The 22,408-nt window shown below is 41.3% G+C and overlaps 2 protein-coding genes across 4 annotated transcripts; both read left to right on the top strand.

Annotated features, from left to right (window-relative positions):
* The first annotated feature begins 127 nt into the window (after positions 1 to 127).
* On the top strand, positions 128 to 11,168 carry bcl7ba (BAF chromatin remodeling complex subunit BCL7B a). The gene is made up of 6 exons (XM_048983872.1): positions 128 to 323; positions 3,005 to 3,080; positions 7,198 to 7,300; positions 7,422 to 7,586; positions 8,197 to 8,276; positions 8,964 to 11,168. Exons 1-6 carry the CDS (start codon positions 232 to 234, stop codon positions 9,048 to 9,050), a joined length of 603 nt encoding a protein of 200 aa, XP_048839829.1. The 5' UTR covers positions 128 to 231; the 3' UTR covers positions 9,051 to 11,168.
* A 658-nt stretch (positions 11,169 to 11,826) lies between these two features.
* On the top strand, positions 11,827 to 22,101 carry mks1 (MKS transition zone complex subunit 1). 3 transcript variants are annotated; one of them, XM_048983860.1, is made up of 18 exons: positions 11,827 to 11,940; positions 12,543 to 12,667; positions 14,211 to 14,266; positions 14,448 to 14,603; positions 15,168 to 15,268; positions 16,622 to 16,750; positions 16,831 to 16,935; positions 17,195 to 17,303; positions 17,434 to 17,490; positions 18,207 to 18,249; positions 18,388 to 18,450; positions 18,737 to 18,807; positions 18,901 to 18,970; positions 19,402 to 19,509; positions 19,593 to 19,726; positions 20,379 to 20,461; positions 20,572 to 20,669; positions 21,410 to 22,101. In XM_048983860.1, the coding sequence occupies exons 1-18, from the start codon at positions 11,864 to 11,866 to the stop codon at positions 21,511 to 21,513; spliced, it is 1,689 nt and encodes a 562-aa protein (XP_048839817.1). In that variant the 5' UTR covers positions 11,827 to 11,863; the 3' UTR covers positions 21,514 to 22,101. The 3 variants fall into 3 exon arrangements, with proteins under 3 accessions (XP_048839817.1, XP_048839818.1, XP_048839820.1); XM_048983861.1 differs by having other exon boundaries at positions 12,543 to 12,668; positions 14,215 to 14,266; XM_048983863.1 differs by lacking the exons at positions 11,827 to 11,940; positions 12,543 to 12,667; positions 14,211 to 14,266; positions 14,448 to 14,603; positions 15,168 to 15,268 and adding an exon at positions 15,281 to 15,884.
* Positions 22,102 to 22,408: the final 307 nt, after the last annotated feature.

The following is a 22,408-nucleotide window of genomic DNA, read 5'->3' as shown; positions in this document are numbered from 1 at the left end:
ACTAAATTTTTAATTGTCACGTTGACAAGTTGAAACCACGTGGAAACAGGGGGAGGGCGTTCGGTGAAGGGAGGGGCGGGCGGCGAGTGAGGCACTGAGTCAGAGTGAGTGAGTTAGTGAGTGAGTGAGTGAGTGGGTGGTGTAGTCTCGCGAGATTAGGAAACCGGACAGCGAGACCGAATCGGTCGGAGTAGCAAGAGGAGAAAAATAGAACTAATATCAAGCTTCACAATGTCTGGACGTTCGGTTCGCGCTGAGACCAGGAGTCGTGCTAAAGATGACATAAAGAAAGTGATGGCGGCCATAGAAAGGGTTCGTAGATGGTAAGTGAGAATACGAGCGGAATGGTTTTCATTGTGTGAGAGAAATATCTCTAAACATTCCCGAAACAGAAACTTCAGCGACACTGGAGGGGCGCGGCTTACGCTCTGAATGACAGGTGAATGACAGGGGAAATAGCCAATGACGTGAGGCGTGGACCTCGTATCCCTAGAGACGAGTGGCTTGTCAACGAGAGGCTGGACCAAAAGGGGGCTTTTGAAAGGCTGATGATGTGCATGACGCAAAGCAAGGGTGTATGCAGCCCAGTTCACATATATTAAGATATATACGAGTTTAATTTAATCATATGCTGTGAGCTGTAGCTCATTTGAGAAAAAAAACATTCGCCTTGGTTGGTTATTGTAGTTAAGTGCGTGAGACACAATAAACTCTGTTTGTGACACGAACGCCCGAACCCTAATGTGTCTATTCCCCGAGGAATACAAGTTGTACGCACACTAAGTCGAGTGACAAGGAGAGCATAGCGGCTAGCTAACTGGGTCCCAGTCTTTCGCATTGAGCTTTTCGGTGCCACGTTTTGAGAATTATCAGAAGACACTAGGCAAACATACTGATTCTGCACCAATGTTGATATTTTTTTGGTTCGCGTTGATGTATTTTTCTAAATGACATTAGTTGGGCGCTCTTCCTGTTCTGAGCTCTAAACAAAGTGATGCGACAGCTTTTCCGCATGAATTAAAAGACATGAGACCAAAATCGGCCTAAGGAATACGTTATTGTCTCTTTTTGCCACTGATCCCATATTAGCTCTGCAGACGAGGGGGTTAATTCATTTGTCAGGCTGTGTTTTAAACTATGGGCATCTACCGTATACGTTCAGCTGCTTGGTAGTCTTTAGTTAGGGTGGTTAGACGCCAGTTTCAAGAGCGGAAAAGATAACGGAAGTGAACGTTGAATAGTCAGATAACAAAGAACACGTCAGTAATGATAACAGCAGCAATGGAAATGTTAATGGTATTAATACGTGCAAGTATTCTAGAAATAATTTAGCTATCTAAAGATTCCGCACGCATACAGTTTGTTTCAAAATGACACTGAGGTGTGCTGTGCAATATGTCTGCCTTTCAACGTGACCCTGGTTATTCTTGACAAATTAAAAGGTTTCAGAAATTTTATATTAATATCCTCACTCCTCGTCCCTTCCGTTTCCTTGTTTTCTCCCCCAAGAATACTTTAGCTTGCCTTGGTTAATATGTTAAAATCAGTAATATTCATGAATTTATCATTTGAATGCTCACTATTTAGATATCTCCAACCAGGTTTGCAGTGGTCCCGAGACTGCAGGGCATAGTCAGAGTACAAACTGGATAGGAAGCCAGACCTTTGCATGGTGCAATGGTCTCCTATGTACCTGTATATCTCTGAAGTCACTGCTACAGATGTTGTAGATGCTAGCCATTGGCATTCAGAAAACCCCACAGAGAAAAATTTACTGTTGAAAGTACAAGTGTAATGTGTTCTCTGGCTCTGTTCCACATGGTAACGTTTACAAAAGGCCACATTAATGCGTGAGCTCCATAGCTCAGTCTTAGCTGTCTTTAATCTTCAGTTGGTTCTTTTCCAGAATACCTCACTTCAAACGACTCTTGCAGGCACCATATGCAAAATGCAAATCAGAAGAAATGTCTTTCATGTGCCAAAGTTATTACCCATAAAGCCACTAAACTCTGATGTCACCAGCTCTAGTTGAGTTATGGCTTGGCCACCAGACAGTTCGGAATGTATCGTTCGATATACAGTTTATAACTACTTTAAGCGTAAAAAAACGATCTTCCATAATTCATGCACTTTCTGTACTTTAGACAATAAAAATGCAAGGTGTATTGCTTGCAGGGGCTTGCCATGAAATGACTGCCAGTTTAATTAGCATTGTGGGTGGCTCACACTTTTACGCTTGGGGATTTGAGTGCCGTCCTCCGTTCTGTAGTTTGCATGTTCAGGTCCAGGTTTTCTCAAAGAACTCTGGTTTCCTCCTGCAATTTAAAAATATAAGTGGCCCATAGCTTACTGATTACGAGTGTGTTTCTGTGTGTGTTTGTGCCGTGTGATGGACTGGTGATCAGCGCAGAGTTGGGTTAGGACGGGCTGCACAGCACTCTTAACTGCTAACAGTTTTTTTGTATGCCTGCTAACTATGGGCAGTGCATGATAATGCTGATGTTCCTGTGCTGTCATAAAACAAGCATGCTTTGGCAACAAGACAATTTGGATACACATTTACTGAGGTCAAGGTCTGCTGTACTGGGCCATAGTACTGGAAACCTAGAAAATAAAGGTTGTTTAATTGGTGATTGCAGACAAATGCCACTCATGTTTAATCTGTGTCAATGAGACATTTCAGTTGTTTTAGAAAATAAACTATTTTGTCTGCTGACAATGTACGAGTAATATAAACAATATAAAAATTTTTATTCAGCAATATGATATATGAATTTAGCAAAAATGCTGGGGCTTGAAGAACCCTAAATTGAAGGCTCTTTTCTAAAAGAAAAAAATAAATAAATAATAAATTAGGTCCAAAAAATATAATAATATTTGGAATATTGTCCTTTGATTTTAATGCATTTTGTTCAGTTGCCCTTTTGCCTTAAAATACATTTTTACTATCTATATTTGAGTAAATGCAAGGATTGTTTAATAAACCTGATTTTCCTTTCTCTAGGGAGAAGAAATGGGTGACAGTAGGTGACACTTCTTTGCGAATATTTAAATGGGTTCCTGTAGTGGACGCCAAAGAGGTAGGACATGTGATTCGTAATCTCCGATGCTGTTTATCAACAAGTAATGATTGAGACTTGGATTTGAACTGTGTAGATATTTAGGGACTTGATTTGAATCTAAGGAAAAATCTAAGGATTTTTCAACTTACTGAAGCCTCTTTCAAGCATGCATACAGTATACATGTGTGAATCATCAGATTGCTGCAAGAGCTCTTTTTCCATGTTGGAGTAATATGATAGTTGCATGAGGTTCTTCCAAAAAAATATTTTGACTGAGCACGAGATTTGGGACAAATTATTGACAGGTGTTTCTAATTGTTCGAGAGTTCCATATTGCTTCAGTTGTGCGCCCGTATTAGAGCTCTTTGTTGGGCTGATTGCAGCTTTTGAAGTTATGAAGCATAACAAATTAAAATGAAAAATATGGCATCATAGTGAGGGCTGGAATGGTGGTGCAGTGGTTAGCACTGTTGCCTCAAACCTCTGGGACTCGGGTTCGAGTCTCCGCCTGGGTCACATGTGTGCGGAGTTTGCATGTTCTCCCCATGTCGTTGTGGGGTTTCCTCTGGGTACTCCGGTTTCTCCCCCGCAGTCCAAAAACATGCTGAGGCTAATTGGACTTGCTAAATTGCCTGTAGGAGTGCATGTGTGAGTGCATGGTGTGTGAGTGTGCCCTGTGATGGGCTGGCCAGCTGTCCTGAGTTTTTCCCATCAAAACTACTAGCTTAGGGACGTAGCCTGCAGGACTGAGTTCTGCTCAGTGCATACTCTATGGCAGATTATAGTATCTGGTGACAGACATTATTAGATCTTGTAAGAAAAACTTTAATAGCCAAAGAAATCATAGACGAAAGTGAAAGAATTACGATTCTCTAAAGACAACTGAACCTAGGAACATCTGATGGACACTACGAACAAAAGACCTAAAATGAGAGCTGGATAGCTCAGGACTAGAAAGTAAAAATCCAGGCCAAGATTTTGTTTCAACCAACCAGTTGAGTATTGTATTACTGTGACTCTTTGGCTGTGTCCGAATTCAGGGGCTGCATCCTTCTAAGGCTGCATTCGAAGACGAAATGCATCACAACGATGCGGCAAGGCTGTCCCATTTCGAAGTCTCCTTCCAATGCGTCACAGTAGTGCGACAAGGCTGTCCCATTTCAAAGTCTCCTTCCAATGCGTCACAGTAGTGCGACAAGGCTGTCCCATTTCAAAGTCTCCTTCCAATCCGTCACAGTAGTGCGACAAGGCTGTCCCATTTCAAAGTCTCCTTCCAATGCGTCACAGTAGTGCGACAAGGCTGTCCCATTTCGAAGTCTCCTTCCAATGCGTCACAGTAGTGCGACAAGGCTGTCCCATTTCGAAGTCTCCTTCCAATGCGTCACAGTAGTGCGACAAGGCTGTCCCATTTCGAAGTCTCCTTCCAATGCGTCACAGTAGTGCGACAAGGCTGTCCCATTTCGAAGTCTCCTTCCAATGCGTCACAGTAGTGCGACAAGGCTGTCCCATTTTGAAGTCTCCTTCCAATGCGTCACAGTAGTGCGACAAGGCTGTCCCATTTCGAAGTCTCCTTCCAATGCGTCACAGTAGTGCGACAAGGCTGTCCTTTTGCCAAGTCACAAACGATTTACCTGATGGATTCTTCTCAGTACAACATATCCCATGATTCTCTGAGCGTAGGTGTAGTGGGTGTGTCCCAACTAGGCTATAGATGCAACACTTTGTGACTCAAGGGTGAGGGTAGGAACAGTTGGTGACACAAATAGGAAATTATCCATAATCCAGACCGTCCCATTTGACAACACTCTCTGTTCGATCTTCGAAGAACACAGCCTACAATGGCTGCACCTTCCAAGACTGCATCCTTCGAAGGATGCAGCCCCTGAATTCAGACACAGCCTATATTCAGCTAATTGTTTGAAACAAAATCTTGGTCTGGATTTTTACTTTCTGGACCTGACCCATCCACCTCTGCCCAGAACAATTTCAAAAAAGAGTTTCGTGGACAGATATTCCTTCATCAGAGTGACCTCACCTGTGAAGCATGGAGGAAATAGTGTAATGGCCTGGGTATGCATGGTTGTCTCACAAACTGGATTACTGCTTTTGATTGATGACATAAGTGTTGGTGATAGCAGTAGACTGGATTTTAAAATGGCACAGCATTCCAGTCTTCCCATATCCCAAATTCTTTGTAGCAAGTCCTAAAACTATACTGCACACTTAACCAAGGAGTTAATTGGAAAGAGAAAGCATGAAGATATAAACTAGCCTAATCAGTTTTGTGCTTTAAATCCAGCTGAGCAGGCATTTCTCTTGTTGAAGAGGAAACTGAGGTCATAGAACTCCCAAAACAGGCAGGAACTGAAAAATGAAAAATCTCAAAGGGAGATATCATCAGATTAGTGATGTTCATCGGTCACAGGTGTAAGGCAGGTATAGCATGTAAGGGGTTGATCATTAAATGCTGACCAACACAGTTATGGTTTGGTTACATGCCTGTGTCCCGTGACCTTGCAGAGGACAAGCAGGCATGGAAAATGAAATGGATTGATCTATTTGTCCAGCACTTATACTTGACTGGAATTGAGGCCGTAGCATTTCACACAACAAATGATATCACAACGTGGTTTAACATGTATGAAAAACATCACTTAGAAATAAAGATGAAATCATGTACTGTAGTCTCATTTTAGTCTTTTATATGAAATGGAAATTTCAGTATTACTCTGCAGAAATATTTTTCTCCACTCTTCCAGTATTCATGCTTCTTGCTGTCTAATTCTTACATTTATATGTATATACATATATTTGTAACTGCATGCTTGTTTATGGTGCCTGATTTCTTAATTGTTTGAGTATAATTCTAAAAATGGGGGGGGGGGGTTAGAATATATTTTAACACCCATCGCACTTCAAACATCAGGTGATTTGTGCTAAACAATGACCTCATTAAAGCAATTAATGTCTGAAGGCGAATCCAGCTTTGCTGTTGGCCTCCACAGTTGAATTCCGCGTCCGTGTTTTAATTTTCCATGTCCACTTTTTTACAATTATTATAATTGGCAAAGACAGGACAGAGGCTGGCATACGGTCACCTTCTGTACTGTTATTTCATGCATGAATGTTGATTTGTGTGCATTACGTATTGGACTCTAGCACACTGGCTGTTAGAAACTTGGAGCCGTGACTGGCCATCAGTACGTGTAGCTGCCCGAGCCCCTGTAGCGAGGCTTCAGCCCCATGCTTTTCTGTCAGCCCCTTAAAATGTTAAATCATTCTTTCCCAAATCTGTTGAAAGCCCCTGGATTCCGTGATCTCTGCTGCATGAGAACTGACTGTCAAGCAGCAGCACGTCAGCACACAGGCAGTAAACTGACCCCCCCCCCCCCCCCCCCCCGACTCCTCTTGTTATGAAATTGCGTGGATTGAAGGGAACCAGAGGCTATAACACAACGCGTTCTGCGATCTTTAGCCTGAAGTACGCAGACGAGAAGTCGGGGGCAGTGCTTTTGGTGTCATGTGGGTTTATCACATGTCACTAATTATAAATGTTCGGGGGGTTTCAGTTCTCCAAATCCATGGTTTGGTTCATACCTTTGTTCTATGTCTTTTTTTTGCGGAGGGGGGAGGGCATAGTGAAAAAAACCCAGAAGGTTATTAATCACCAACAATGTTACATTAACATAACTTCACATAAAATAACCATGTAAACAAAAATTTATTTAAAAATGGAATATTATACTGTACTGGGTAACCAGAATGTTCCCAGACCGCTGACCTGAATGTGCCCTGCAATCTCTGGGTTATTATCCATCTTGAGCTAATGAAACTAACCTAGCTTTTACTGCAGATGTGATTGCTCAATCGTGATTGGACCAGAATAGTCACGTGACACACACAGTTGAGGACAATAAATAACTGTAATGTGTATATATACAAAATATACAACTTGCCCTAAGTTTAAATAGAACCGTTACACCATTACTAAATATTATAATAGATAAATTCCATATTGCTGTTTTACGCCTGTTATATTACACATGCAGTCGAAAGTCTTTGAGTCATATGATACATGAAACCTAGCCGTGGTGTTTGTGGAGTTACTCAGTTGTTCTGACACTTTCTCCTACAGAAGGACAAAAGCAAAATGGGTGCTGGAGCAGTGAGAGAGCTGAAGAGCTTCTCTGCAGAAACCCCATCAGAAGCAGCACGCTCCGTCCTCCTGGATTTCCAGGGTGAGCCGTCCATCCTCTGATGCCTTGCAGCTTAAGCGTGAGACGCTGGTGGGCTGGGTTATCGCCCCAGAGCAGCTGCAGATCCCAGAGCCCCTTGTCGTGTGTCTGTCACCTGTCACAGATGAGAACAGCAACCAAAGCTCCCTGTCAGACACGTACCAGCCAAAGGTGGACAGCAGTGGTAACTCCAGCCCACAGCCCAGCGAGCCAGTCAGCCCGGCTCACACCTGTGACTTTCGCACCGATGACTCCCAACCCCCCACCCTGGGCCAAGAGAGCATGGAGGGTGAGTAAGCGACTAGGGCATCCTAACCCGTTCTGCACTTTGCCCTGATCCTGAACACACAAGCTGCTTACATCATCAGCCATTTATAATGCGGTGTGCTTTTCATATAAGCTGCCTATGGAAGACTGTCGCTTAACTGTGCATTTTTACAGACCCTCCGTATCAACGGTTTCAGTTATAGTTTACTGTGGTCTGGGGAAAAAAACATCATAAAACGTGTAACAGTATATATTTTCATTGTTCATTTGTCCTTTGAAGGGTATAAAAAGCATAATTTTTATGGCTCCGTCATCCCTTGGTACATTGCTCTATCGTCTCTTGAGAATTAGGTTAAAATGTCAGAATCCCTTTCATTCAAGAAAGTACAGCACGGTACAGTATGTTTACTGTATAATAATGTACAATGTACTTTATTATTACTATATTTAATGTTTATCAACATTATCATGTCTTACTGTGTGTAATTTATCAATTAAATTATAATTATGTAAGTACATGAAAATCACGTTATAAATGGGGTCAGCAGACGACTGTGATTGCACTTTTATTAATGTAGGAATTAGCTCTGAATATGTTTATGCTTACGGTATATTGGTTTATTTATGTCTAGAGCCATCTTTGCAGACATGTGAAGTTGCTGATGAACCTCCTACCCTAATTAAAGAGGATCTACTGCCCCTCGCTGCTCAGGTGAACATCTATGAACGTGGCATTATGATCAGTTTATACAACAAACATGCACAGATGTAGAGTACCAGTGAAAAGTTTAAACACATTTACGCATAGAAAGGTTTATTTGTAACATGCTCTACATTTTAGAATAAAGACATCTATAGTATAACATGTGTTGAATTATGCACTTACCAAAAAAGTATTAAATAAAAAAATAATAATAATTTGTTGGAAAGGCAGCTCTGTGGGTTGGGACTTAGAAGTTGCCAGTTGAAATCTCTGAGCGAGCAGAGTGATCCCACCATTGGGACCTTGAGCAAAGCCCTTAACCCCAGCTGTACCAGGAACTGGCTGAGCCTACTGTCTCCTCTACGGCAGTTTCGTGAGGTGGCCTCCTGGGATGCCTTTCCAGCTGTCGTGAAGGAGGTTCCACACATAAGCGGAGCTCTCATTGGCCACTTCATATCTGCTCTCTGGTCAAACTCCTCCCAAACCATTTCTGCTATGTCTAGGTCAGGTGGCCAGGTCACGTGATGCAACACTATCGCTCACCTTTGTAGCCAGGTTGGCACGTCCAAATCTTTGATGGGTACTGTACGTAATAGATGTGACATACGTGCTGTACATTGTCGTGTCATTACAACTAAGGAAAATATTTGTGATTCAGTAAACCAACACAGACATAACTTCATGTGTCTTTTTCAGGAGGAAGAGGAAAATTCTGGCGCGCCCCCCCTTAAAAGAGTATGCACTGAGCAGAACTCAGTCCTGCAGGCTACGTCCCTAAGCTAGCCCGCAGTGCACTTGCCTAAGCCACTCGACTAGTTGGACTGCTGCCTGTCCATCCTGAAACGGCTGCAACATAGACACACCGAGGACCAGACATGTTCAGCCGGACGAATACGTTACTATCTTCAACAAATATTGCATTTTGCATAGTTCTCAGATGCTGAGATGATTTTTTTTTTCTTTCCAGAAGGATCTTATACCAAAAAGTGTGTGAGAGAGATGCAAATAAACATCACTGGCATTCGTGTGATCAAATAGGTAAAATGAATCCAAATACGTATGCTAGGCTCTTTGTTTTCTTTAATTGGGATTACTGTATTCAAGGTATATCTTCATATTGTAAATCCTTAGCGTATGCGGCATAATGCATCAGAGTCTTGATGTTCTTGTCAATTTATATCAATACCTGTAAGTAGTACATAAAAGCCATGCTTGGTGTTGTATTGTCAAACTGCTCTTGGTAAGCCTTGAAATGAATTTTAATGTGGAGCCGTCGTTTATGCATGTAAATTATTCACATTAAGTTGTGGCAAATGGGCTAAATTATATTTTAATTACAACTTTCTTGTATAATGAGAAACTTTTTCCGATGGATAGTTCAATTTTCTGAATTCATGGAGCAGTAGTTTGAGGGCAAATTAGTTTATTGACGTAGATGGCAAACCAATGAATTTATTACGGATTGTGGAAATAATCTCAAGGTTCCGTTCAGAATTATAGTTGTTCACTATGCTTTAAATGTGCTTTGTTTCATATGTAGTTTCGGCATTAGGCCATGAATGTGACACGATAGTTAAGAATGATAGACCTCATGTGCATTTGACACCAATAGACTCACGGAGACAGTTGGAATTTCCGTCTGCAGGAGAAGTTTTGCTCATGGTTCCGTGACCTCAGCATCTTCCCCATATGCCAAACGCAGGAATATATTTGAAAATGTGTTAAATACATGCATTTTAACCCAAAAATACATAAAATAGCTGGAGTCACAGATACATTTAGAAACATAACAGTTAGCTAAGGCCAGCATATACTGCAAGTTAGTAAATTCTTAATATGATTTATACTGTAAGACTTGCAGTAATGTCCTTTAAAGTGTTTTTAAGATCATTATTGTACTGACAATCAGAATTACTTGCTGGTGTATTAAAATGAACAGGTTTTATTGTGTAAATGAATATGTTATTCATAATTTATGAAAGAATGGTTTCACATTTGAAGGATGATTAAGCAAACAGGTGATATTAATGTTGTCCTGTTCTTATGTTGATATTCTTCTATCCAATCAGTTTTTTTTAACCTAGCCTCGACCATAATGCTCATCAATTTGTACGAGGCCAGAGGTGTACTGTACTTTTTTGTTTGTGCGCTGTTACAGTAACAGATGTGTTCTACGAATGGAGCACCATAAAGCGAATGATGAAATCCATAACGCAAAGCTGACTGTAATGCAGCAAAATCAGTCATTGAATGACAAGGATACAGGACCTATTCTCTTGAGCACAAGAAGAATCCAGAAGAAAGGTCTCCCAGGAAACCATTTATTTGAGAAACGTTAACTTTGTATCTTCGACAAAACCATTTTCTTTCTGGAATACTAGACACTGAAAAGACCATTATGCCATAAAATTTTCTACATAGCTTCTTCGGTATTTGGGAAGCTCGGAATGTATTTTCATTTGAAGTATATAGGCTGGTTAAATTTTATTCTCTTTATAATGTATGACTTCCTTCATGAAACTCCACCAGATGCTAGTGATTACTGTTCGTAGCGATATCCGGTCTTGTCTTGTACAGAGCTTTAACAAATGTGTAGCTGTTCATTTTGCAGTATGAGGTTGTATTTTCTTGTTCTAGTTTATTGTTTTATCCATGGAGATGATGCTTTTATGCTCATTTGTTGTTTGAAATAATCAAGTAAATGACTTATCACAGCCATATTTTAAATAATACAATTGCAAAATGTTCTGTTTGGTCTATGGAATCTACAGTTTTATCCTTTTCTTGCAAGAGGAGGGACTGGAGACAAGAATTTGTATAAACTATTTTGCTGGATGCTGAAAAAGTATTTTACTGTAACTGAAGACAACAAAGAATTTTATAAAGGAATGTGGATTTGAATTGAATTTGTGCCCGCGCATTTGTCACGATATGTACCTGCAGAAAGACGTGGGTGGTTTAGTGGGACGTGGGGGTGACACGATTTGCTACCAGCGCAGAGATTGTGTGTTTTCATTTGGGATATTGTGGGTGGGGGAGGGGGAATTGTGGGGTTGGTTGGAAAAAGTTAATTGATAATATAACAGTTGAAGTAAAACATCTTCCACTAAAGTCTCGTGGAATGTTCACTGTGTTTTTTCTTTCTTTCAAAGTATGTCAACATCATATAATGCATATAAATATTAGAAACACAGACAGGAAGCAAAATTATCCAGGTGATGTTTTGGAGTAAAAACATATTGCACACTGACACTGCTGTGTATTGGCTTAATCGATTTAACGTTGGTAGCGGTTCGTTACATGTGGAGAAATGCTCTTTGGTCGCTGTTACCAAGGAACAGGACACTCCGGCGTGGACAAACCGCTTTGGGACACTGTCGTTAAGAATTCACGGGTAATTATAAAACAATGAAATAAATGATGCTATGCGCCAGAAATCACTTTCAGAATTGAAAACAATCTGAACCAATGTAAAGATATCTAACAGGGCACTAGTTTATAAGTCATCTTTCCGGTTTTACTGATATTTTTGTTCCTCTCGCGCTGCCGCCTTCTCCCGTTGCCCCGGTTACCAGAAGCGCGCCGTCCCGAACAATATGGCGGCGAGCTGGAGCAGCAACAGCGGGGAGGCTGTTTATCGCTCTCGCGATGCCATTAAAAACTTAAAAATACGGTAATCACGCCCGTTGCCTTCCTATCGAGAAAAGACGGGTTCTTATGGGGAAAAAATGTTACGACATTATTCTAGAGCCCACGTTAATTTAATAATTAGCCTGCTAGTCTGCTAACCTATGTGCAAGTTCTGTTAGACATTTGTTTTCGTGATGTATCTGTTCAACGAGAAACGCAAACTCTTCTTTGACCGTCTACAATAATATTTTGTTAATCGATAGTCACTGGAAAATAACTAATTCAAATGAATTTGTTTTAATTGTGTTGAATCATTGTCACAGGTTACTATAGTTCAGCAATGGGTACTGTCGTCACATTTGCATTAGAAACAAGTGTCATTAATTTAATTATAACACTTCTTTATGCTTTCATGACATATTCTGGAAAACTCATGTTCTGTGCTGCTTAGTGAATGATATGAACAAAGATATTAAATTCGTTTAATGTGTAACATTAAGCCTTTGGTGAAGTACTTGGTTTACATTTACTTCTGGGTACAGTATGGCTTCGACTGTATTTTTAAAGCCGTGTAATGCGTTATTGATAACGCCAACGACTGGGGATTGAATGGCTGCTGTAATTCGCGTCCTGTTGGGGTGACAGAGCGCGCCTCCAGCGAGTGACGTCCGCCGCAGCCTTATCCCGGCAGCTCCAGCAGCGGCAGGCGTCGGCCCAGCACGATAGGGCTGGGATCGAGCTGGACACGCTGGGCAGCCAGCCCACACCAGGTACACTGCCGCTCACAGCGCCCCTTATATCTGAATCACCACCATTTTACTGGAGGAATTTTAAACCTAATGCATGTTAGTCGCCTAAGGAACTCGGATGTGTTTGTGTGTCTGTGTGCGAGATTACATAACCTGTAAATAAGTACGTGAACACCTTACCATCTCACCTAAATGTGCTTGCTGATCATCCCATCCCAAAACTCATGGAAGTGCTACCCCTTTGCTGCTATATCAGTCTTCACTCATCTGGGAAAGATTTTTGAGTGTGGTTGTATGCATCTGAGCCCATTAAGCCACAAGAGTACTGATTGGGTACTGATGTTGAGTGAGCAGGTGGCATTCCAGTTAAACCCAAAGGTGTTCAGTGGGATTGAGGTTGGGGTTCTGTGCAGGACAGTCAAGTTCTTCCACACCAAGCTCTCCAAACCATGAATTCATCGACACAGGGGCACACAACAAGAAAAGGCCTCCTCCAGACTGCTGCCACAAACTTGGAAGCAACAATTGTCAAAAATGCCTTTGTATTAGAGATGCACTGATTGTGTTGGTCGATACAGCAACAATTGGCTATCGGCTAAACAGTTAGAATAATGTCTGCCGTGGAATTATCTTAATGTTTGTGAAACCGACATTAGAAATGCATTTTGCAAGCATTACTCTGCAAAAATTTCAGGTGGAGGATCTACTAATAAACATTTTAACACAATACATTTAATTGCTCACCTTAAGGCGAGACAGTGAAGCTCATGAAGAGTTTCCGAAAAAAACAAATCCATTCCAGTGAAGCAGGCTGCTGTATTGCTGAATAACACTAGTCTGTCAGTAATGCAAGCATTTGATAACAAAAGAAAATTCAGTTGAGACTGAATTCTCAACTGAATGTGAAATGAGTGCGAAATCCAAGTATATTACTCAGAGAATTACAGTTTATCACACTTAATAATCAGCCCTTCTCTGTTATAAATGTTATAAATATAGTGCTCTGGGACTCCTGTATGTTAGGGTTGGTGCCTTCTTCCCAAAAATAAATACTTTTTTTACTTTTATACTTTTTTAATGTTTTTGGCATGTAATTTATGGTCATGAGCTGTGGGTAGTGAACAAAAGAACGAGGTTGCGAATACAAGCGATCAAAATGAGTTTCTTCTGCAGGGTGGCTGGGCTTTCCCTTAGATATAGGGTGAGGAGCTCGGTCATTCGGGAGGGACTCAGGGTAGAGCCGCTGCTCCTCCGTATCGAGAGAAGCCAGATGCGGTGCCTCGGGCACCTCAGGGTCTGTGCAAACCTATAAATGAGCCTTGCCTCTTTGTTGCTCCTAGATGCTTCCCCTCTACAGTAACAGCTAACAGTTGACCGGGGCAGGTCTAACGGCAGAAATCTGATGAGCTGTTTTGTTGCATCTTATGACGGTGCCACTTTCTAAGTCACTGAGCTCTTCACTATAAACCATTCTTCTACCAGCATTGGTTTATGACTCTGTGCTTCATTTTGTGCACCTATTAGCTATATTGAGCAGTTGTAAACTATGTGTAATGTGTTTCAGCTGGAGATGATCAGGAGGAACTTGTTGTGTCCTGGCAGGAGAAGTTATTCAGCCAGGTAGGGGATACACCTGTTTGTTCATATATTGAACACACAAATGTTTTATATGCATGCACATTATAATCTACTTATCAATATACTTTAGATTGCATATTCTTATTAGGATGTCCTTTTGAATTTATGAATCCCTGCACTCAGCATCAGATTGTATATAAATCTATGACTTTTGTTTGTGCAGTTTGAGGTGGACCTGTATCAGACAGAGTCTGTGTGTGTGAGCCCATTGGACCGTCAGTACCGCAATGACATTGTGGCCTTGGAGCGGGCTGGGGGCAGGCGCAATCGCCGGATCTTCACCTACACAGACCACGATCGCTTCACCAACTTGGAGGAAGTGAGTATTTCCCCTCTCATCACGATTGCTCCTTCATTGTTTTAAATGTTCTAAATTGATAAATTACTGGCGTGTGTCTGATTTCTTGTTTACTGGTTGTTTATGAGCATTAAAAATAGTATAAATATTCCTTTACTTGTAAAAGACTGGCATGTAGCAGTTCACCCTGGGAAAAAAGACACCCTTAAAGATTCACTAAAATATCTACATTTAAATTATGTTGTTTTAGCTAACCACTTGGTCGCCATGAGAATACTAGTTTTATAGTTGCATGTTTCATTAAATAAGTGATCATTTGATTAATAAAACACTATACTGTATGTAACATTACATATTTTGCCTTGTATTGAATTGATGTTCACAGTTACTGTTGAGAATGGCAACATCCTGTGTAATGTGTGATTGTCGATTTTTCATATTATACTTTGTACAACATTAGCAGTGCGCGAGCTGATTACGGCATTCTATAGACATGTCAGAATTATACAGACTGTTTTTGGTTTCAAAGTTTGACACAACAATTAGAATAACTGCCCATTAAATCTATGTGTGTACATATGTCAGGAATTTTCTCAGAGCCTGGTTATCCCAAGCAAGTCTATCCCAACCTTCTTGGCAGAGAGGATGGCCAATATGAGGCACAGGAGGCATGAGAGGCGTCAGCTGTGAGTTACAGTCCTTAATCATTTTTGTTCTTTATTGTTTTTTTGTTTGGTATGAATGATGCCACATTTGGCAGAGGAATTTGCAGCGATCCGCGAATGTCCCTGAAATGGGGTTAAGATTCCAAAGCCCAGGCTTCATTCATTCCAGGTTTCTGTGGAGAGATTGCAGTGCTTAGCTGCTCATTCAGTCTAGCAGAACTTGAGTAAGCTGCTAGGTAGAGAATGAGTGAATCTTGAGGTGCAGGGCTGACAGACCGACATACCAAGATAGAAAGGCTGCTTTATGCTAAGGGGCTAAATATTCATTAGCTTCCCCTACCAGTATTTCTTTACTTTCATTATATCTAAATCTTCATGTGGTGAAGTACGTTCAGCAGTTCTGACTAAACTGAACTAGATTCTGTTTCCTGAATATGAGTATGTTGAGGTTTTTTTTTCAGAATTCTGAACGTCCAAGTACCCAACGTCCCAAAGAACTGGGGAACCCTGGTTTAGGCCAAATGTTTACGTGCAACTAGGCTAAAACTTTCAAAGTCAATGTTTGGCAACATGCCACTTTTTACCATACATTTCCTGCATGAAGACAAATCGGCTATCTACTTTATTCCCGTAAAAGGTAACGTCAAAATAATGGCTGAGATTTTATTTTAGCCTTTATTTACTATATCAGATTTACAGTGGATTAAAAGTTGACATAAACCAAGTTATATGTTTTTAAACTATGTGGAAGATTCCAGAAATGTCTTTAGCCATGATGTATGTAAATGTTTGTTCTTAACTCTGTTTCTTCCCATAATGTGACACTTACACCATGTCTGAAGGAGTGAGAAGGAGCACATGCTTTCTCCTATGTCCTTGCTGTCAGACACCTGTTTCTTTTTAGTGAACATTCTGCAAGCATCATCTTTGATGTAGTCAGGAAGGAGAGTGCCGTTCGCTCCATTTACCCAAGTGTTGTAGGTGCCCACTTGACAGAGTTCGGTAATTCAGGTCCAGAGAGTGAAAGTCCAAACTGGGATTTTATTTCAACAAACCAGTTGAGCATAAAGAGTCAAGGTCACAGAGTACTCGACTGGTTAGTACAAACCTCAACCCTTTCCCAACATCCAAGTTTGTTATGGCAGAAGGTATTGTATTTGGTGGTTTTGAAGACTTCATTGGTACTACTTTTATATTTACATACTCCTTCTCATTTGATGTTCGCAGTGCTTCCAACACTCTTCAGATGGTGCTTTTAGATTTGCAGTGTAGCATTGACCTCAAGGCAAGGCAAGGAAGAACAGATGATTGGACAATCGCTGGTTTTATATCAGTTATCCTTATCGTGCCTTTCTGTGGTTTTCTGTCATTAAGGGAAGGCTATATACCCAAGTCTCAGCTGATTACCTGGGAACCCTCAGAGGAGTTTGTGAGGAACAGCCATGTCATCAGTACACCCATGCAAACTATGCACATCATGGCGGATCTGGGTCCGGTTGGGCAGTGAGTAACGTTCTGCGTTTTTGAGGTGTTTGTCTGAAGGTGGCGCTGCATCCCAACCTGGCCCAACTGTGTCTCGGCAGGCTGGGTCAGAGGGAGAACGAACATGTACTGTGTACCGTGAGAGTTGACGGCAATGGCGTCATCACTGTCAAACCAGACTTCAACAACACAAAGGGACCCTACAGGTAGGTGACCCCCACCACACCATTGGGTGCTGACCATTAAATTACATTTAAATGCTACAAGTATGCACAAACCCACAACTTTAAACAGGTGTCAGAGACATTACATCCTGTATTACTTCCAGTATTCCAGAGGTTGTTTTTAGAGAAAACTATACCATTTTAAAAACGTATGGTAGTTGTGTACTAAATGCACTTCTTGCAGCATGTTGTTTTTTTGTTTCTTTTTTTGAGTATTATGATTGTTCGGATTCTGGATCAGGGTGGAGACCAAAGGGGAGAAACGCGAAGTGTGGCACCTGACTCTGGAGAACGCGTCGGCCCCCATCAGCCAGGAGGAGAGGACGAGGGAACAGCGCATCTACGGCGATGTAAATGCAGGCCCGTCGCGTTCATGCAGCCTCATGTCACATGACCCGAGTCTCCATAGGTCCCCAAGAACATCTGTGCTTTTGCGTGTCATTTGGTCTGTTGACGTTTCATGAAGTTTCTTGTCTTTAGCTCTACGTTCGTCACAAAGACTACCTTGATAGCCTAGTTGGCCAAGACTTCGAAATGGTATGTGTCCTCTTTGTAGTAACTGATGTACTGAATTGCCGTATTTCAAATAATATTGTAGCCAGGGTTATGGAGGAAGCCTGGTTTCACTTAATACATTAATTCATCTTTTATACCACTTGTCCCATTTAATTCTATGGGTTGCTTTCACCTAATTTTCACTCTGTGACTCTAGGGCTCACTCATAACAGTTTGTAAAACTCCATAGTGGATAAAAGAAATGCAGTGCTATTGTTTCACTGTTCAGGAGTCTATAAATGATATGGATTTTAATCCAGAAATTTAGACGGTCAATCCAATCTGGTCCCCATATTGTCCTTTGTCAGTAAAATGCATTTAATGCTTGGTATCTTCACATTTTCTATACAAATATTGTAACATTTAATAGTAGTATATTTTACCAGAACATAGGTGGTACTTATACTTGAACAAATGTCATAAAAGTATCATTATTATACAAAAACATAAACATTTGGAGTAATCTACTTGTTACTCTCCCATAAGACTACTGCTCATAAATAATAATTCAAAAGACATTTTTTCCCCTCTCACAAGCAATTTGTTCCTCTCATTATGTAATATTAACAAACCTATTATTCTGCTCTTATTCTTCTTATATTAATCGTGTAGATGTCAGACTTTCAAATATAACAGTAGTACCGTTTTATTTGACTGAATTTCTCCTCATTTGCATCATCTGTTTGTGGCTCTCTCAGCCTCCTCCGGGGATTCTCCGCCTGCTGGTGAATGGAGAGATCGGTAACTTCAGCAAATGGCAGACTTTCATTTAAAAAAAAAAAAAAAAAAACTGATTTAGTTTAATTTATGAAAGCCGTGACAGACCTAGCCATTGGCAGGCCAAGGCTGCTGCTAACTTCAGGACCTGTCCAATTGCAGTTTCAGCCCAGGGCTACGAGTATGACAACGTCTACATCCATTTCTTCATGGACTTACCCCGCAGTAAGCAAGGATTTAACTTTGTGAAACGTCACGGACTTAAGGCCACAGCAACTTGCTACAGATTATGGTTGGAAGTACAGAAGTGGCATGACTCTATATATGGAAGCATCTGTTTACTTAACTATTGTTATCCTTGGGTGGGAAGGAAGTAAAACTCTTCGGATGTTTTTGAATAAAACTCAAGAACTACCTTGTGGTTATGCCAGCCAGACTGTATTTCAGATTGTTTGAAGAATTTGTGCATGGTGTGATGTGCACTGCTGTTAATCCCTTTTGCCCTGCCTAGACTGGTCGAGTTTGCCTCTCCAGTCCTTTTCTGGAGTCACGCAGACCTGCCGCACACGCACCCTGGGCACGGTGAGAAACGGGAGCGGCTGCTGTTATTTTTGTTTGTCATGTGAAAAGCGGGGCGTTGGCTAAGGATCGAACAATCTCCCTTGGGCTTGGCAGGAGAGCGTCGCTTTCTTCTCTTACCCGTTCAGCTTTGAGGCGTTTTTCAGGAAAGAGGATGAGACAGAAGGTGAGCTCAGAGTAATTTACTGTTAAGTATACAGTGCCAGTCAAAAGTTTGGACACACAAAGCCACTTGCACAGGAAAGTCATAGTGTTGCATCACCTGACCTAATCACAGTAGAGATGGTTTTGGAGGAGTTTGACCAGAGAGTGGAGGAAAAACAGCCAATGAGAGCTCAGCATATATGTAGATACAGAAAAAAAAAAATCTCCCACCACACTTCCTCACTTTAGGTCCGCTAAATAGTCACACCTGATATAATTTGGCCTCATATCCTGAAGTTTTTGTCCTGACTAAATATGAATGTTTAAGTGTATTTCACAGTTCATATCATCCTCACCTAATGTGGGCACTTTGTTGTGTCTGATTGTGCCTGTAGTTCTCACTGTAACCACTAGGGGAAACACTAGGTGACCATGTCCCATTTGTACCTGCAGGTTCACTCCCCAAATGGCCTGTGCTGTACTTCGAGGTTCTCTCGCTGGATTCCTGGCAGCGCCACAGGACTGAAGGCTACGGTTACCTGGTAATCCCCGCAACCCCTGGTAAGTCACATTTGCGCATCAAAGACTCCAGAACTGTCAAGGGTCAGCTGTGTGGCATCACCACGGCCCTATACCGTCCGCAGGCTGCCACTCCCTGACCTGCAGCACCTGGAGACCACTGCAGTGTGGCACGCTGGCTGAGCTACGTCGCTTTTTTGTTGGCGGGGCCCTTGAGCTGGAGGACCTCGGCTACGTGCGGGTACCCGGCACCTTCAAGGTCAGTCAGGCCAAGATGCATCGCGGCTTGTATCTCTCTCCCTTTTACGCTGAGCGCTGCTGGGGAATTCATGTGCCGGTAGATCCCTGGTCTTCAATATGCCGGGGAGATTGAGGAGTAGTTTAGGGCTAATGTGGCTGAGCGCATGGACCATGGAACCGGGGTGGGGGGGGGGGGCATCATTAAGAATGCAGTTACGACCAATCACAAAGCAATTACCTGCAAATCATTTTATGCAAATCAATAACACTTTATTAATAAAATTATATCCATGTTCTCTGAATCAAAAGGATATCTTCTTTGTTTTTCGAAAGCAAACAGACAAGTGGACAGGACTTTATAACGCTCCTTGTTCAGATGCATTCCACTGTCCATGAATGAGGGCGATTTTCCCTAATTAATGGGCAGTTTATGACATTCCATGTTGCACACCTCTATTGTAATGGGATTCTTCACAAATGTAGGATGTGGGAGGATAAGTTTTGAGTTAATCATTATTAATTTATTTTGAAAAGTTCTAGTGCAGTGAGCATAGCTTCTGAAATGAGGTTGAGCAGGCACACTTCACTTTGCCACAAGCTTCTTTGCAGTGGAGCAGTGAGGCTTTTCCTCTGCATAGCTTTACCTCTTCTTCCCTCTCCTGCTCTCTAAGGGGGACCGTCTCAGTCGATTTGGTTTCCGCACAGTGACAACAGGAAGCGTGACGTTTACCTTGCACTGTATTCAACATGCCAGGTGGGACTCTGTCACTGCTATAAGAATATAATGGATGTTAACACAGTGCTAATACAGGAATAAATATAATATTTAAGTTGAAAGTAATGGATTTTTTTTTCCTGTTGCAGAGCTTTTGTAGATGCCAGTGCATTGAGGAAGAGGAGACAGAGCGTGCTAGATCAGCTGGGAGGCTTCAGCCAACAAGGATCTGTCTACAATGTGCTAGGTGACTTTCTGTTTGCTATCTGAACATGTAGTCACTTTCAGCTCAGTTTTGTAGAGGGGAATGACTAAGATTTAGCTCATCGTTGGGTATATTTAATACACAACCGAGGGAAGCTGTACATTGAATATGGAACCAGTAACCTGTTGCCAGCATTTTTCTGATCCAAGTGGCAGCAGTAGCCATATTAACCTCTGTCAGTCAGTGTGATTTATCTTGTGAAAATTCCCTTATTGATAAGTTAAAAGGGAAAGTCCTCCCAGCCCATTCTGGTTTCAGATCCATGTATTTTCACGGATCCTATAATATATTGAAAGTTCGTTAATTAGATAATAATAAAACACTTCCTGGGATTTCTATGAAATTTCCGGCTATAACCATACGGTGAGAAAGATGACATGTAGGTGCTAATTCTAGCACAAAATGTGTCTTGTGCATTGTGGATCCTACCACAGGGAAACAAGGGAGCTGTTTACACTCTTTCTGCTGACTTTCTCCTTAATTCTAGCTTCACTTTGACCAGAGTCACAACTGCTCTCTTCCTTCTAGAACTGGGAGATATTGTCTTCTGCATACATTGGAATAAAATGTTATTTGAAAAAACAAGAAAGAAAAATATCCTCAAGTTAATGATGTGAGAATGTGCTGGGCAAGATTAAGTTACCTAATATTCCCTTAATGGACTATGTTGTATTGTACCATTTCTAATTGTGCTGTTGTGCTCATCCCTCTGTGTGGTCCAGAGGCTTTTCAGAAGGCCAGGAGACGCATGCAGGAGGCCCGGGAGAGCCTTCCTGGAGACCTGATAAACACCAGCTCCCCACTCGCCCCCGAGCCCACAGCATAACTCCCCTGCTACATGTCTGCAGAAGAAAATCAACTTCCCTCTCAGCTTTTTTTTTTCTTTTTATGCACTGTACAAATCTGAGGATTCTGCTTATAGTACCATCTGGAGATAATTTGCATATATTTAACATATGCAAGCAGTTTTATAGCAATTACGTGTATATGTGTGTATAAATACATACCATAATTGATACTGATGTTATTGTTTTGGCTGGCTAAGCCAATATGTATAATTACTTTTTTTAATTTCAAATGATATTAATGTAATGATTTTAATGTCTTAATAAAATAGTATATGTGGTAAGATTCCATTCTTGCATATATACCTTCTTGTGACATTTCTATGCATTTGTATGTCTGTCACATTTTGAAAGGCACTAGTGTCTCACACTTCCAGGCTTGGGGGCTGTGACATGTCTTGTGAATGTATGTACCCCTGCCCAGTACCCCGTGCTGCCTGGAATTTGTGCTCCATGGATTGAGTTGATTATCTATGTACCCATTTAAAAAAAAATACATTAAATAATTAAATGAAGCTATTAAAACGGCATGGGTGCATGGCATATCCTGTTGACCGACTCAATTACAATGAGTAGTAATTAAAAATCAAGAAATCGGGCTTTTTCCAAAGGATGTATAATTATTTTACTAAAACGAAAAAAACTACTCCTAAGTGCACGTTTTGATTGCAACTTAACCATAAGAAAATAAAACGGGAAAATCACAACTAACAACTCGATGGGGAACGTCTGTCTTCAACGTGGACTGAACGGGGCACCAACATACAGCATTGTTAGATAACAATAGATGATGGTTGGCGTGGTCCCTTAAAAAAAAGATACGTGCATATGCCAGCTTCACATTTCTTAACAAATGTTTAGTTTTAAAAATGATTT

The sequence above is a fragment of the Brienomyrus brachyistius genome, chromosome 18 (assembly GCF_023856365.1).
Source record: "Brienomyrus brachyistius isolate T26 chromosome 18, BBRACH_0.4, whole genome shotgun sequence".
Classification (NCBI taxonomy): domain Eukaryota; kingdom Metazoa; phylum Chordata; class Actinopteri; order Osteoglossiformes; family Mormyridae; genus Brienomyrus; species Brienomyrus brachyistius.
The sequence above is the reverse complement of the archived record's forward strand: the minus strand, read 5'-3'. Positions and strand labels throughout refer to the sequence as shown.

Excerpts from the sequence above, each read along its gene's own strand:
- bcl7ba (XM_048983872.1), top strand. The coding sequence starts at position 232 with ATGTCTGGACGTTCGGTTCGCGCTGAGACCAGGAGTCGTGCTAAAGAT. Across the intron at positions 7,301-7,421 it reads CGTCCTCCTGGATTTCCAGG|ATGAGAACAGCAACCAAAGC; the intron begins GTGAGCCGTCCA and ends CACCTGTCACAG. Across the intron at positions 7,587-8,196 it reads GGGCCAAGAGAGCATGGAGG|AGCCATCTTTGCAGACATGT; the intron begins GTGAGTAAGCGA and ends ATTTATGTCTAG.
- mks1 (XM_048983860.1), top strand. The coding sequence starts at position 11,864 with ATGGCGGCGAGCTGGAGCAGCAACAGCGGGGAGGCTGTTTATCGCTCT. Across the intron at positions 12,668-14,210 it reads GGGCAGCCAGCCCACACCAG|CTGGAGATGATCAGGAGGAA; the intron begins GTACACTGCCGC and ends AATGTGTTTCAG. Across the intron at positions 16,751-16,830 it reads GATCTGGGTCCGGTTGGGCA|GCTGGGTCAGAGGGAGAACG; the intron begins GTGAGTAACGTT and ends GTGTCTCGGCAG.